Source organism: Trichoplusia ni, chromosome 3 (assembly GCF_003590095.1).
Source record: "Trichoplusia ni isolate ovarian cell line Hi5 chromosome 3, tn1, whole genome shotgun sequence".
In the NCBI taxonomy this organism is placed as follows: domain Eukaryota; kingdom Metazoa; phylum Arthropoda; class Insecta; order Lepidoptera; family Noctuidae; genus Trichoplusia; species Trichoplusia ni.
This window is the reverse complement of record NC_039480.1, coordinates 17,470,291-17,488,331: the sequence shown is the minus strand read 5'-3', so window position 1 is coordinate 17,488,331 and position 18,041 is coordinate 17,470,291. Positions and strand designations below refer to the sequence as shown.

General features: G+C 34.3%; 1 protein-coding gene across 1 annotated transcript in view; it reads left to right on the top strand.

Annotated features, from left to right (window-relative positions):
- The first annotated feature begins 13,480 nt into the window (after nucleotides 1-13,480).
- Nucleotides 13,481-18,041, top strand: part of LOC113492211 (probable chitinase 10) — an 85,840-nt gene continuing 81,279 nt past the window's right edge. The window contains exon 1 of the mRNA XM_026869577.1: nucleotides 13,481-13,752. Within this exon, the coding sequence (XP_026725378.1) occupies nucleotides 13,750-13,752 (3 nt within the window). The 5' untranslated portion in view covers nucleotides 13,481-13,749. The remainder of the gene's footprint in view (nucleotides 13,753-18,041) is intronic.

Below are 18,041 nucleotides of genomic sequence, written 5' to 3'. Positions count from 1 at the left end.
GCGTTGCATGACAAAATCTGCGTACCTAATTTTTTTAACGGCGATTAAAAATATTCAGGGAAGTTTTTTTCAAATTTGTAAGGCACGGCGAAGTAAAAGCGTGTGTTGGACTTTTATATGCAAAAAACACATTAAGCTTTTCTGCCGAGGCCAAACCCATGACGAGGCTTGCGATGATTTTCTTGTCCCTTTTGTTCTTTTAAGGTATTTACAACACATTTCTTATCTTCTTCTTTCTTTTCTTCTTTTATTTCATAAATTTATATGTGTTTGCACTGTTTTAGTGTTTTTTAATATAAAACATCTCAACAGCTGACATATTAATTCCTATTCTTATTTGACTACACTACATAGTCGACATTTACTTACAAGACTAGCTAGCCTTGAAGAGTTAACGACATATCGGTAAAAACGGTTTGATGAAGGTTGATATGTTTATAACTGGAGCTGCGTATCATATTAGATTATATTATTCAATGAATTGCATTAAGGAGTAGTGTTATGTCTTGCTCTGGGGTCTTCATCTTAATATTATTTTAATAGTTACAGACAATAGACGGTGTTCTACATCATGAAGTCTGATATCAAAAAGAGGAGGACGTTGCCCAGCCGTGGGACATAAAAATAAATATAAAATACTTTGGATGGATCTAGTAGACAATCTGAAAACACTTCAAGAGTCAAGGAGAGAAAAGGTTGTGACTTCTGTTGTTAACTGGTAAATTATGATGTGTGTGTGGTTTATCCAGAAGTTTGCCAGAATTTGAAAGACAGTCACTAAAATTATGCGAGGGCGTAATAGTAAAGTAAATTTTACCAAAACAAATCTCGCAAATAAACTGAGATTAAAAAAAAAGCATTTTTAGATATTAGAAAACTGTTGCAAATCATTATTGATCTATTCTACGATCTAGATATTATAAAACTGCTAACCAAGGGGTCTAACGACTTCCTGAATACAATTTCGTTTAGGTTTTTTCTGCTATACCTACTTTCGATAATAGGCCTGCGGTTTTATAGTTCGGTTCGGTAAATACCAGAAGCTTGTATATTTATGTAATTTTTAGGGTTCCGTACGTCTGAATACAAAAACGGAACCCTTATAGGATCACTCGTGTGTCTGTCCGTCCGTCGCTTACAGTCAATTATCTCCGAATCTATTGGACTGATTAAGTTGAAATTTGGTACACATATCAATTCCTATGACCCAAACACAGAGGTGTGACGTGAGCAGATGAAATTTCATCAGGGGGGGAGGGGATTTTTTTTTTAAAAAAATCTGAATACTGCATCGTGTGGCATATCAAATGAAAGGTCTTGTTGAGAAGATCTTAAATGTATTTTTTTGTAATCTTAAAATAAATAGTTTCCAAGTTATTCAAGAAAATAGACGAAAATTGACCATTCCCAACCCCCTTTTCTCCGAAACTACTGAACCTAAAATTTTGAAAAAAATACAGAAATTAGTTTTCTTCGTATATGTAGACTATAGGAAAACCTATAAGAAGTCCATGATATTAACATAACATGGTAAATCACTCAATATAGTGCGTGAGCAATATTTTTTAACTCCAAAACATGATAGGTAACATCGTACGGAACCCTCTTCACGCGAGTTCAACTCGCACTTGTCCCCTTTTTTAGTAATGAAAATGTTGAATCACTCACCCAGCTCGCGGCTGTGCTATGGCCGCATAAGTGATTCGATTACAGGTTTAGCTATGCTTGACGCGGTTGGTCCGTAGATGGGTGACCATCTTTGTCATAGCGAGTTCCTCCGTGTTTCGGAAGGCACGTTAAATTGTGGGTCCCGGCGGTTATTCCTACATCTTTGACAGTCGTTACAGGTACAGAAGCTTGAAAAGTCTGACAGCCAGTCTAACCAAGGGGTGTCGTGTTGCCCAGGTAACTGGGTTGAGGAGGTCAGATAGGCAGTCGCTCCTTGTAAAACACAGGTACTCAGCTGAAACCGGTTGGACTGGTAGCCGACCCCAAAATAGTTGGGAAAAGGCTAGGCCGATGATGAAAATGTTGAAAAGCAAGTTACTTAGCAAAGATCATGATTTTCCAACCGACTTCTAAACGGAGGAGGTTGAATACATCCGTATTTTTTTAACTTCCGACTAGATGAACTGATTTCGTTGATTCTTCTTCATTTAAAGTATATAACTATTTTGGTCATATACAATTTTTGAATTAAGTTAGGCTCCAGTAGTTTTGTCAAAACCGTCTCACGATGTGTTCATATCTTTAGTTTCGTATTTTGGTTACTGCAAGGTGTAATGGCCTACATATTTCCGCAAAATTTCTCAAAAAGCTTACCCCAAACCTTTGTAAACCAGATTATGTCATAATTGTAAAGTCAGTAACAAAAAAGTACATAAATGTTAATAATTTTAATCTGATTACGTAAAACCCAACAAGTGTACTCGTTTGTGGTCCAAAAACATTTTATTTTATACACCTGTGGAATCTGGCACGTGTACTGTGGGACGAAAGTATAAAATGTACTTTTTATTTTTATATTTTTTTATTCGTATATTCGTGTTATTCTGTATTTGGTAAATCATTATCGGATCACATGCAGCATAAAATGAAATCAAATCAAAATCGTTTATTGCAATCTATAATTACAGGTGGTAAAGATAAAATAAAATTTGGAAACAATTATGGACCCTGTCGGGCACAGCAAAGTTTAAGTAATTGAAGAGAGGAAGTGCGCTTTATTAATTTCTAATTATTTCCATTTATTTAATGTTTGTATAGCAGAAAACCTATAGGACCATAAAGTAAATGAATCGGAAATATTCTTTAAGCAAAAGAGAAAGAAATAATAGGTTTCTTTTTTCACAGTCGGCCTCACGATAAGACTTTTCACCAATTTGCCTTAAACAAGTACAATTTCAAACAGTAAAATATATACAGGATTCAGTAACATAGGCCTCAGACCATAATAATCCCAACAGAATTAATATTAATCAGAGTATTGCAAGTAAAAGTATGCATTTATTATGAGTAAATAAACCCAGACTGTCGCCATTGTGCAAGCGAGACAACGCAATACACTTAAAATAACGGTGTTTCGCTTCCACATGGGTAACCGATTGCCTTAAAATGGTTTTACAGGGAATGGTTGTTCCTGAAGCTTATATCTAAAGGCTAGATTGACTGTTTGATTTTAAACCAAAAACAGTCGCCCAAAGCTAAATACGCAGACTAAAGACTTTTATCAATCTCTCTCTTTTAATCAAGCTGTTTTTAACCATGTGTATGAAAATACGCACATCATAATGATTTTGTATCGGCTAATGGCTAAACAAATATTTATGTTCGACGGGTTTCAACTAAATTTTTGGAAAACAATTCTAAAATATTGTAGTCTACACTTCTTTGGTGATAACATTAACACAAAAACTTTAAACAGCCGCGATTTGTCATTAAATTAACACAAAAACTCCGCCAACATTATGCAGACAAAATAGAAAAATATCACTTTATTTAATTGATTTCCATATATGAATTTCTATAGGACTATTCTTCTTGACCTCTATCCATATTAAACGTCGCCATCTTTAAATGTTTGTGATACAATTAACTTCGTTTCCTGCATGCGTTGCACCGATATAATTTACAATAAGGTCAGTTGCAAAATGTACCGAGTGAAAGTAGTTTTAAACAACCAACTACCATGACCTCTGTAACTACCGCTCGACTATACAAACAACGGGTCTTTGTACTGGTTGTGTAACGACCAGATATGAAGACCTCCGGACTTGAAGTAGTTTTAAGAAGGTTGTTCGTTGGTGGGAGGTCTTTCTACTGGTTTTTGTTACTGCAGCATAGTTAAGCAAATACTCGTATCTCGTTTTACAATTGTGTCTCGATGACTGATATTAATCATTAAGACTTCGTCGTTAATTTGACAACTTAATAGGTACCTCACTTTTTATAACCTCACAAAAATATACCTTATATTTTTAATGCAATAGTAAAAAATTATGAATGATGAAATTAATTAAAAGAAGCCAAACCCACGGAGCGCTACGTGTCGTGGTTTCGATCCCAGAGTAGGACTGCGATCCAAGAATTCTTGTCCTGACTCTGTGTATCTTTCTGCTAGTGACTTGAATGTTTGTGAAATTCTCCGCGACAAAAGGATTAAATTCGTTACTTCGGTAATCGTATAAAAATAAAGTGATATTAAGATAGTAATAGAAAATAATGAAATAACTGAAGAAGTATTTTTTTTGACTAAAGTCCAAATACAACGGTTTTCGGAAGGCGCTGTTCTTGTTTGAGGAAATTAAGAACAGTGTTTAAATAGTCCATACAAAATTACGATCAAAATTGAAAAGTAAGGACCAAATTTTAATAAGAAAACAAATGAATTTTCAAAGATTTTGCTGCTGACACGACTTAATAAAATCAAATTCATTTAAATTTTCTCAACATGAGCAACCCTGACTTCTACAAGCTTACCCGTAGCTTAACTAATCTGTCCAGAAGTGCCTAACGACATAAAGATTATTTATAATTGCAGAATGTGGACATATTAACAGAATGTCTGTTTAAATATCGTTACGGTTAGATTATTAGGCAATATAACCGGCTTGTATTTAGCAAGAGCAAATATTAAATGGGAGCTGCAATGAAGTGCATTGCTATGCCGATCTTAATATGTTGCTCGGGCAGCGTTCGGGTCACTTCGGGTTTCTTCGTTAATATTCGTGTTTTATTGAAAGATGTAGATAAAGTTCTCGAGCTTAATGATAGGGGTTTCAGATTTAATATATTTTGTAGAACTAAAAATATTATCTTACTTGCATTATTGACACCTATTAAATTAGCAAATTAATAATTCAATTACATTTGACGACCTCCGTGGTCGAGTGGCGCACGCACCGGTTTCAAGGTGTCGCTAGCTCTGAGGTCCCGGGTTCGATCCCCGGTCGGGTCAATGTAAAAATTCACATTTCTACTTTGTCTCGGGTCTGGGTGTTTGTGGTACCTTCTTTGTATCTGAATTCCATAACACAAGTGCTTCAGCAACTTACTTTGGGTTCAGAACAATGTATGTGATGTTGTCCGCATTTAAAAAAAAAAAATTCGGAAATTATCATAGCACTGTACTGTATTTTTCCGTAGTATTATCAGATCAAAAAAGAAAAAAAATATGAATGAATGAGATGACATAGGCAGTAGAATATGGTCTATGGAAGGCATCCTATAAAACCTTTTTTATACTTATATTTATAAGTACTATAATTAACCTAACCATATAAAATCCCCTCGCATTATAATTTGACCCTAACATGTTGCGGCAGTTTGCAATACAATATTTTGTGGTGTGACCCACTTTCGTATTGGTTATTGATACCAATTTGCTTTGGTAGATTACTATAAGCATTGCGAATACCATGACAACACTATGCATAAACAATTACACGGGCATTCGTCAAAGAAAGATGAAATATGTCTTTAAAATCCTTTTGTACCTACGATTGTATTTTGGTTAAATATTGAGAGATTTTTAAAATAAAATATTTTGAAAACTTGGGAGAAAGTTGTTATAAAGAATTTTGGGTGACGAATGCATAATATATCTTTTTGACCGTGTAAAAACGAGGTTTATTTGAAATATGCCCTGACTATAATAACTTCCCATATTTTATTTCAAGAGAAAATTCCAATTTAGTGGTGATCGAACTCAGACTTACTGATCGCATAAGAATCTCAATGTAGCCTATGTAAAGCAAACAGCAGATAAGCTCACATGGCTGGATTGTTATCAACTGTCGAATGCCGAATGAGCTCTGGGCAAATAGAAGTACTTACAAACGTAGGAAACGCATAGTGGTTCAGTTTTAATCAGTGAGACTCTGACATTAGCCACTTCCTCACCTTTCGAGGTGTATATGAAAAAAGGCCGTCTGACCCCATCATATTTCCCAAATACACATGCTTATAAAACCAACGTAAACAGAACTCATAAAGTGTGACGTGTATATTTGCGTGTGTTGGCAAATCTTTGTTTGCGAGGTCTCAACCGTAGGCTTTTGTTTATTTTAAATTTTGACGCAATAGCGTGTGTTGTGGAAGTCATTTTTGCCTGTAAATCAACAGTTAAACTACGACAAGGATCTGAGATTTCGTACCCTTTACGGATACCCTTAATACGTTAAGTACCACGCGTTGCTGAATATTTAAATTAATTACTGTGTTTTACCACTACCATATGTTTTAGTTGTAGGCTAAGGAGGTATGCCTCCAATAGGATTGTGATGACTTTTGCTTCGAACGATTGATTAAAATAACCTGACGTTTTCGTTACATATAGATTGGTATACACGAAGATGCAGGTTCAATCCCAATGCAAGCAAATAACAGTAAGAATTTTTAAGTCCGTAGTGAGCATGCGTTTTGGTCAACACTCAAACTTTGCCTTTATGGAAAGAGGAATATCGCACCCAGTGGTAGAAATATTTATATGCTGGAAGCAATGTTTGATTTCTTTGTAGGTATAGTTTGAAAACAAGCATTTCCAGTCCCGATTGGACTGCAGTAGCAAAATGTGTCTTAATTTATCTTCACGCCTCGCACTAGACCAGTGAGCAATTTGGAATCGAATTTCAAGTAGTTTATTGCCTAATATTTACCACATTCTGTGTAAACCAGCATTATTAACTGAACTGTAAGTTGTCAACCACTTAGGATAACTGTATATTAAATCTTTATCTTAACCTATGATTTTAAATACAAACCAGATAATTTCATGGAAAAGGAGAAAACCAAACTCCATAGAAACTTGGGCCTGGCGTTACAGAGCTGGAATTTTGCCATAAATTAGAGAACTTAGAAAGATTTCACGAGTCCAATTTTCACGTCACTTAACAATGGCCAAATTGGTAAAATCAGACAATGTTTACACTGATTGTTAGTCTTAGCGAAACCTCCTTTTTAAAGTGAAACCTCCTTCTCAAGATCCTTAGTGAAACCTCCTTCAAAACCTGGGACCTGACAAGCGGTGCGCTATAAAGGACGGAGCGCGCTTAGCAACGCTCTCTCTCATGTCTCTCTCTCACACTCTCTGCTGTCAGGTGGCATCGCTGGAACATATGGCCGTCTCCTGCGTTGTATTTATTCAACTGTAGCGCTTGCAATCTACCATGATGAGGTTTAGGTACCGACCTACTTACTTAAAAAGTGATTAATTCAGATTAATATTCGTGAAAACTTCAGCAGAAAACTATGTTTACTAGATAAGGCCTACTTACATCAATAATGACATATTTAAACATTGTATTTACTATCAGGGGATTTTTAGATGCTATCTGAAATTACAGTAAACTGAGATTGCAACAATAGGTTTATTAAAATAAAAACTGTATTATTAAGATCGTTCTTTATTAACCACCTTCGTTAGGAGTTTCGTAATATAATAATACAGGAGTTGTGCAGGAGTAAAATTGGTCCATGGTGTGGGCACAGCACCCAACCAATCTTCGCCTTTCTATTGTGTTGCAGCGGTCTGTTGCTATTCCACCATTAATAGTATCCACCAATCGTCAGAAGAGCAATATCCAGATCCGGTTTTCCAGCAAAGGTCAGCAGGAATGCAGGCATCCAATATGCAAGCAAGGGTCAGTCAGAAGGCAATCAGTTTCGGAGTCCAGTATTCGAGCAGAGGTTTAATATTGTAATAAATCTAGAGAATTTGAAAAACACATTCACGCGCTCGAAGATACGAAAAGCGAATGTCTCTTATGAAAGCACGATGACAATTATCAGACGTTGACATTGGCATTTGACATTTGCTAGTGTAATCCATGTGAAATAAATGAATCGATGCGTTAAAATCGATTTTTTCAATTATTTATTTCCTTTAATGATTTTTTAATCGTGCTTACATAAACAAGTTATTAGACACCAGATTTTTTATTTTACAATTATTTGAATATAAAAAAAGGAATTACACTAAAATAAAGGCTAAGGCTGATCTATATTTTGCCCAAAGAATTAGTATTGCCATACAACACTGGCAATACTAATTCTTATTCTTCTGGGTACGTTTCCCGATTTTAGCAATGATGAAGATGTCTTTTTTGACGCTTTGTAAATAATGTATATTTTTCTATAGTTTTAAATAGTTTATTGATATAGTTTTAAAAATATAATATCCGCTAAATCGATTATATCCTAGGTACACTCTATTGTTTAATGCTAGTGTTTGCAAATGAAGTTATGTACAATAAAATAAATACTTTAACGGTTTACAAAGGTTGTTTTAAATAGAAAAATAGAAATGTACTTTTTTTTAGACTTGGCCATTGTAATTGAGGCTAATATTTAAATGGGTAAACAAAGAAAAATACTAGAATTTTTTGGTACATATTTCATTTGTGTAACGGCTAGGCCCAGAATCGGGTTTCTCCTTTGTTAATTCAGTATTTTTTCGGTTCTGGGAGCCTTCACCGCCTCTTAAAGTAGGGTTTTTGCCGGTGTGCTCTTTCAAACAACTGCAAACGTGAAAGAAGTGTTAGCAAGGCCCCTTTTAATTTTATTATTACATGACCTACGGCCATCGTAGGGCCATCCATGTCATGGCCAAGAAGGATACGGGAACGCCGTCTTGGAGAACCTGGAGGAGTGGTCTTTTTACACCAATCCCTCGAGGAGGAGTCGAAAGGACTCCGGCCACCCAGAGTCAGGAAGAGCATGTGCGAGCAATCCTGCAAGTCTAGCTAAAGCAGTAAAGTTCTAGATATCTCCTCGATGTGGGTTAAAGGTAAAAATCAGTAGCGTTTTATTTCAGCAGTAAAGAATGAACCTCTATTATAACATTTACAACATACGTTGCATTCAAATGACAGTTAAGTAAGGTAATTTTGCGGTCTTATCCACAAAGTACTTTGATCGTTAACTTTGTTGCACATATTATATTAATTATCTGTAATAATGAATACAAAATTATAGTTTTCGTTTTAAGTCGATAAGTCCGATCATTAAGAGAAACTTACTTATTAAAACTGACTAGTTTATTAAGACAAGGTTATGATATTATTATTCCGCTAATATATTATACTCTCAAATTAAATCCGTCTAATTTTATATCAAGTCTTTCCAACTATTCAACATCCGATTGACGAGCAATTAGTTTAACGACATCCTAAATCAATAACAATAATTCTTCAACAATATAATTACCACTAAAATCCAGTTTAAACCAATTAATTAAGTAAATATTAACCAATACAAGTTTGTATGGCCGACCGGTAAATGTATTTGGTTTGTCGGCAAATTGTCGGAAGACAACTTTCACTTGTGACGAATGAGTGATTGTTTCATTGCAAAACGCATCAAGCTACTCGTATCAAGCATTTTGGTTCTGCGCCAATGAATTAATACGTTTACCATTGTCATGTTTTTGATCAATTTCGTATTCTAGAGAAATGGTCGTTTTTCTAGCTTTTGGCTCTTCAACAAGATCTGATGGGACGTGGTTTGATCATTCATGTGGATATTAATAAATTTGTGTATGATTAAGACCGTCATAAAATTATCTTCCTGCCTGATTTCAAAGTATTCTGCGTTGACTCCATTTGTGTTTTCCGCCTTTGTCTTTTGACTCATTTTAAGTACTCGTGATCTCGACATTGAAGTACTTATTACTTTATTAAAAAATCTTTGCATATAAGGCATTGAATTAGTTCATTAGTCACCTTTACTTATTGAATTGTAGAATCATCTATCAAACTTTTATTTTATACTACTACTAGCTTTCCCGGCGGACTTCGTACCGCCTTAGAGTCGATGATAATATTGCTGATTGTTTTTAAGTAATCATTTTAAGTTGTATATAGGTTGTAAATAAGAAACACATGATTTACTAATATTGCCGATTGAATTAGTTTTTTATGCTAATCGCGGCCCTTCAGCAAGATCGCAACCACCTTCATATACACCTACTGCAACTTAGAGCCAAACTCATGGGTGCTGCCAATAGATATCTAGTTTATTTTTGATTTTGACTACCATTCCCCGATTTAATGGTACCACCTTCATGTATTACTGCTACCTGCTCTACTGGTAATCCCCTCATGACTGCTACCTACTCTAAGGTCCCACCCTACTCTCACGCGTACAGTACCTGCTACCCAGCTATAACCTTCACTGCTCTACTGGTAATCCCTTCATGACTGCTACCTACTCTAAGGTCATGAAATACTACTATCTGATCTCCTGGTATCACCCTAATCAACTACGGCTACGTGCTCTCCTGGTACCGCCCTCGTGCTCCCCAGCTACAACCCTCATGAAATACTACTATCTGATCTCCTGGTATCACCCTATGGACAACAAAAGTTTTACATGTAATAAACAAATCAGCATTTATTGAAATGAAAGTATTCATTACACATATCGAGTTTTCATTGTTTTTAAGATGTATTCTGTTTTCGGGACGGAAACAAATCCAACAAATCAAAAACCATGGCAATCGGTCCAGCCGTTCTCGAGTTATAAGTGTTGTAACAAACACGACTTTCTTATATATATATAGATAGAAGTCGTTTTAATATTGATTTCTTACAAATATCAAATTGTCATCCATAGTAATCCATACGTCATTACATAGCTGTCATTTGCGTTTTGTTATACCACGTTTTATAGTGACTGACGTTTCATGTCAAGTCACACGGGAACGCTGTCGAACGGGATAAAAAGTATCCTATGTCCGTCTCCTGGCTCTAAGCTACCTCCCTACCAATTTTCAGCCAAATCTGTTCTGCCGTTCTTGAGTTATAAGTGGTGTAACTAACACGACTTTCTTTTATATATATAGATTTAATTTATCGATGAAGTTGGCAATTGGAGATAGAACATTAACTGAACTTGTCTTGAGGAGTCAAATCTATCGATAAATACTAATATTGAATGGACGCTCGAAACAATCTGATCCATTGTGGTTCATTAGTCGTTTAGTCAACCCAAATCTCTGGTTTCAATTAACATAACGTTAAGCTACTATACATATTCAAACTTCGATTACTTAGTATCTCTCAACTTGAAACATAGAGAGCCAACTCCAAAGCCCTGTCTAATAACTAACATTAGCAGTTAGACTATTACCATCTTACAACCGGGAGCAGGGAACAGTTACTGTAATTACGTCTGAACGGTAAACTTAATTGGTAGGAAATTGAACAGCATCATAAGTTGTAAGTAAGTCCTGGGTTTGTTAGTTTATTCTCAAATAGGGTTGTGTTTTGAATTCGCAGATTTGAATTCGAAATTTCGAGGCATTTTGACGGTCATTTTCGGTGTTTTGTAAAATGAAAGCATCGGGACAATTTGCGAAATTAATATTTTTTGTAGCTAATGTAGCGGTATCGTATTACAAATTATCAATTCTTTAGCAATATTTGCACAGATTTTGCTTTCATCAAATTGGGAAAATGGCCGACGAACGAACGAAAATATTTTTGCACTTAGCGCAATTTTTTTTTTTGGCAGAAATCTATATACTAATATATAAAGATGAAGAGTTTGTTTGTTTGTTTGTTTGTTTGAACACGCTAATCTCAGGAACTACTGGTCTAAATTGAAAAATCTTTTTGTGTTGAATAGACCATTCATTGAGGAAGGCTTTAGGCTATAAACCATCACGCTGCGACTAAAAGGAGCGAAGATACAATGGAAAATGTGAAAAAAAATAGGGCAGGTATAAATCATAACTTATATCTTCTACCCACGGGGACGAAGTCGCGGGCAACAGCTAGTGTTAAATATGGACAAAAACTATCTCCTATTTGGGAATCACCGATGTCGTTTTGATATAGAACCATAATAATTATTTAAATGGTGATCCAGATAAAATCTTGAGTAACTTGGTAAAGGTCAGTTTCACCGAAGCCAAGTATAAAAATAATGTTTATTAAAGTTCAGTACAGTACCTGTATACTAAAGGTGCAATGTTTTAAACTGCCGTTTGAGCAATCATGATATTGTGAGCTTGTAATCTTTCAGAATTTAAAGTATTATGACCTAGAATTTATAATCTTAATTTCAGATTAATTCGCAACTTGGTTTTAAATTAGCTAAATAATATAATCTGGATGTTCCATTAATAATTTTGTTACTAAACTGTTTTGCCTAACCTTGGTTGTTGTTGGTGATTTAAGAATATTAAATATTTTTACCTATTTAATTTGATTTTTAATTTTTAAAGATTCTAAAACGTCATGAATTAACTGAAAATCTATCTTATAAGTTTTATCGATGTTACTTGTAATGAAATAATAAACGTTACCATGTTATTGAATAGTAATGTGGGTAGTTACTACAAACAAAAATATATTATTTACCTACTATTGCTTGAACGTATTTGCAATGTAATAATTAATTAATCAAAGTAATAAAATATGTAAGTTTAAATCTGACGTAAGCTAGAACCAAAATGGTTTCAAGTAATTAAAATCACAATCTATAGTTAATAAGTGACAAAGCCAATGGTATGTTGCGGTCGTGATCTGAATGCGACATTTTTTGTCTCTTTCACACTTAGGTGTTTTACGTATGCAAGGGGTGAAAGGAAACGAACAGATTTTTACTTTGACAAAAACGCGTGGAATTGTAACGTGAGCAGTCTTGATACTTTATGCAAGAGATATAATTAAGATAAATTATTTTATTTTTATCTTTCAAATTAGTTAATTTAATATAAATTAGGCGAATTTTGTGTAATCGCTGTTTAAATTCCGAGAATTTTTGTTTTATTTTTCCACCTACTCTTTTTTCCAGCTAGCTCCGATTACTAGCTTTTAAATAATAATGAATACGAATTCAAAATTCTAGGTACATACCTATATAAATTAAGTCCTTTGATAAAATAAATAATTTTCGTTCACCAAAATGACCTTCAAATGTGTTCCTCGTATTTCTTGCAAAATTAGCATAATATTGTTATTTGTAACGTGGTCATATAAAAACTTGTGACAATACTGAGAATGAAGAAAAAAGCTGTGTATTAATTGCTTGTCACTTTGTATTATTTTTAATCCATGATTTCAACGTGTTTATTAGCGCAGGCAAAGCAAATATTATATAGAAACTCTTTAGAGTTATAAAAAAATGGTTTCACATGAGTACACCGTTGTTTACTAGGCCACGAGAGAGGTTTTATTAAAGCAAAAGGTTAATTAAAAAAAAACGACAAAAGTTAGAATTAAAAAATAACTATTTTAGTAAGTTATTTCTATTATTCCATACTGTTTATTGAGAGACAATACTGTAGATATATTTGTCTAGCCCACCCACATGCCCCTCGCATCCGTGAAAAACCCAATAAAAATTGAATTTAAAACAACAATAAATATATGCATTAAAAAAGCACTCTCGTTTTTAAACCTATCAAAATTCAAGACAAGTTTCAAGACAGTTAGGTCCGCGTACCGTCGCACGCGCAGCTTTGAATACCCAAGAACCACGAAACGCAAGACTTTCCGTCGCAGCGCCAGTCCACGACTGTCTTTCAACCCGGACAGACGCCAGGACAGACATGTCATACAAAACGATTTTTATATAATTTTTCCTTTTCGAATTTAGTTATATAGTAAAGTGATCGAACTTGAAGTAAAACTTGTGGTTTTTTTTCTCCGTGTTTTTGTGACCGACTGTACTGAGTGCGGTACTGTGTTTAGTGCGGATATTTCGTTTTTTTTTGTACTGTGATTTTCGTGGGAACCCGGAAAAATGGTGAGTAAAATTTTCGAATATTTTTTCTATAGCTAATTAATAAATATTGGCGATGATGCGAAAATAGAAAGTTCTTGGAAAGTGTCGCCAGTGTGAATTAAATGCTAGATTTAATTTAAAGAATAAATATGTATAATTTATAACATTTTATGTCTTGAAAGTTGCATGTAGGTATGAGATTTTATATTGATCTAAAAATATGATTATTACCTCCAAGGCGCTTTTCACCTTAATAATTAATGAACAAAACCTGATTTACATTTTAAGCTACCAACTTTATATTGCCTTCGACGCCATTCGTTTTAAATCACCTTAAACTTTACCAAAATAAATAACAAGGTCCAAGAACTTTTCAACCTGTTTTCAATAATACCTACCTTTTTTGCATAATTAATGCGACAGGTCAGAGTCTGCGTAATAAACAAGTTCGAAACTATATTGGTGGATATCAACGTAGGTATAGATCCTTTGTGCTATATTGAAACTAGAAACATATAAATACCAAAAGCAAATTATTAACAATGAAAAAAAATACTTTATTCCAAATTCAAAAACATACAATACCGCATTAAATCTTGATATTAAACTCCACTTCGCTCGCACTAAATTCAAATTTACCGCCACATTCTGCTCTAAATTCGAATTCGAAATCCTTAACGGTACGCTATTCGAAATCGATGTAGTGCGCTGACAATGAACAAAAAGACTCAGTTTCTCTCAGTGAAAGTGAACAGTGCTCGTGTAGAAATCGGCGCGTTCACACTGTGGCGGCCGTGTATGCTGCGGCAATTCAGTTTTTTTTTCGTACGTACTATTATGACGCGGATGTTAGGAAGATAATAGAAAGCACGTGTTATGACAAAGAAAACAATGAGAAAGTTCGGCATATAGCTTTTGTTGTAACCGAAATTTAAATTTGAAATATTTCCGCGAAAATTCGATAAAGAGGTCGATTGATGAAATCGAAGGTACGCGTTTTTGGAATGCCACCTATTTTCATTTTGGACGGTGTTTCAAAGGATTACTGTACTTTGAAATATTATCAGAAATATGCGAGATTTTGGAAAATAAAATTAAGCCTTTCATCCCAAGTTCAAACATTTTCGGGATTTCGGGGAAAATGCGTCAGATCAGCTAAGAGCCATAAGTCTTTAAAAAAAACGAGTTTAAAGATATATACGTCATTGCGAGTACTCAATTAACTTACAAAATCAGAACCAAGTCCTGCAAAAAACAAGACAGTTCAATATCTAGTTTGAATTCAAGTACTGAGTAACCAACAATTTACTGGCCTTGCTAGAATCTACCGTATCCAGACACATATCTATTTCATTTACTGTTACCTTGTCCTCGTGCATTGGCACATGAATTGCATCCATTACAGCTTCTATTCTCGCTTCAATAAATTTCTAGCTTACGAGCGAGCAATGGATATATTTACCGTTTCCTTACGTTATATTAACGGCTAGCGTAGAGCATTAGAATTGATGGAAACATAAATCTTACTGTACTACGTCGTTGAAGGTATTGGAGAGAAATAGGTCAGTACGGTACTTGGAATAGAGAACTGGTAGCCAGATGTCACCTGGTAGCTTGACAAGTTTATCACTTGATATTGCTTCTGTTTTATTACTTTAAAATGGGGCTGAATACGTTTTTGGTGTTGATATTTTACACAAGTCAGTCGGTTTAGCGGTTTCTAAGCATGAATTGAAAGCATTATACGAAGGTTGGAGGCAAGGGATGTATTATTATAATTTTAGGAGAGATGCTTGCCCAGCTTTGGGTCGCAATACTTTGAGAAGAATGAGTTGTTTTCTCTTAGCACTAGGCAGTAGTAGGCTATGATGATGATGGTTTATTCTCAGCATTTCATGATAACCTACTAACAAATTTTTGACTATTGCCAAATCAAATTGCAAATCGCAAAAACAGTTTTTTGGATTGATAATACCTACTACGTTACTGTACTCATATTACCTGAATATTGAATGCAATCTTTTGATAGCCTCTTCGTGCTTTATTTAAAACTTGATGTTAATTCGCTATTTCCCGCTCATTAAAATACATAAACAAACGCATGCAAAGTATTTTTTTAATTAGGAATTTGGACTTAATTAGTAATTAAACAATTATGACTTCCTTCCATTGGTTATAAATTATGTATTCATCTGAATAAAATACTTGGGTTGATCTTGAGATTTCTAAACATACTTTGGTGTTTAGGTGATATTAAATTGTAAATTACTGCAGATAAAAAAGAGTTCTACGGCGTTTTAGACAAGAATGACAATTCTCTAAATCAAAGACTTAAAACAACAACAAATAAAATGGAACTAATAGAAAAAGATGAACTCGAAACACTAGACCAAATAAATTTTGATAAAACTAAGTTCAGACTTGACAACCATCATAAACAAACACTAGAATTATGGAAACTTACGGATCTATAATAAGATAAGCTTAGGATACCGGTATGTCCTAGTTGAGATCTAAAGGTCACAGCTACCGGTCACACAACTACTGACAGACAGGATGAAATTCAAAGGTCAGAGATTTCGCGAAGATATGGAGTCATCCAGGTCATCATACCATTTTCTTGCTACATTCAAAAGGTTTCTAACCAGCTATGATTACTGACACTGACACAGAAATAATGAAATTAGCATAAAATATTTTGATGAAGTCTACGGAAACGATCTATGATCATTTGCAATGATCGAAAAAGATTTTGAGTGTTTCAAAATGTATTGAATTGCACTAAGCTTTGTCTCCAATTAATTTGATTTCATTTTCAAAAACTGGAATATTTGGTTGGTTAAACAATATCTGGGCAGTTATTTTTTTCAAGTGTGTCTGCAACTTTAGTTTTGATATTGTATCACATTGTAATTTAATATTGTATGTATGTTTGTTACCTGTGCAAACTCACACGACTTGAATTTTTTTGATAAAATGCAGTCAAATGGCATCATGGCTTAAAACGTATATGTAGAAGAAGGGTATTTTTTCAGCTATAATCGTAATCCACCTAGGCGAAGCCTCCTAAAAATACTAGTTTAAACATAATTTTGTCATTTAATTTCCTCAATGTACAGTTGTTTAGGTGTTGCCTTGCTGATTATAAATGATTTACATAAACCAAATGGGAGCACCGATGTTTTCTTCTGATAGAGGTAACCGATGAAAAATTTCAATCGTTCTTAATTTAGAAAATGACGATGATAACTAGCAGACATAGAAATCCAGAGTTCTTGCTAATAAACTATTTACTTATAAAAAAATCTTACATTCAGAATTTATAATTCAAATGTACAGACCTCCAGCCATCGATTTATTTAACGAAAATAATATTACAAGTTTTACAACTGCTACAATTCGAAACGTACCACCTACGAGCTTTGATCGTAATTAAAACAATTCAAGAAAATCGTATTTTGAAACGCCTATTTGTAATCTATCACAGATTAATAACATATTTTGTCACATATATCAACAAGATTACGGTGACATTTACATTAAAAACTGTGTCGCGTCGTGAGCTGCGCAATCTGCTATTACCGTTATGGCATAGCGTGGTGCAACTGTCTGGTTGCCGGCTTAGAAAGGCTTGTTTATTGTAACCCAGCAAATTGTATCAAAACTAAACGTTTTAGGTCTAATTGGTTTTGTAACTTTATAGGTATTGGTTAAGATGATTTCAAATGTAAAATATTTTTCTCAATATTTAAAAGATAAAGCCATCCAATTCAAAGATATGGATTATTTATTTCTATTATAGGGATAATAGAGACTCAACCGGAGTCTTTAATCATGAGTCCCCTCGTTACCAACGAAAGTTATTATAAATAGAATCAATTTACATATGGACTGAATCTGTTACAAAGAAATCATTACTAGACATTTCATAGTTTTGTATAACAATGCAAAACTTAAAATATTTACTTTGAATATTTCATATTGAATACCTTGTCATCAACACACCATCCAAAAAACCTATCTGAAAATCCAGCAATAGCGTCACAGAAAATCCATCAAAAATGTATCCAACACGCATCATTACCCGCTGAACGTCCAGTGCTAATATTTGCAGGTTCTATTTCAACACAGATAGTATTTGTATGAAATTCTGATCGGAATACGGGTCTATTGTTTGTAAACACACACCGTTGAGGCAAAATTTCAGTTGTATCGCGAATATTGCGATTTGCAATATCAGGCATCGCTGCGTATCTCCTAAAACTGATGGATCTACAATACGCCCTGCTGTTTACACAAAGAGAACCTCT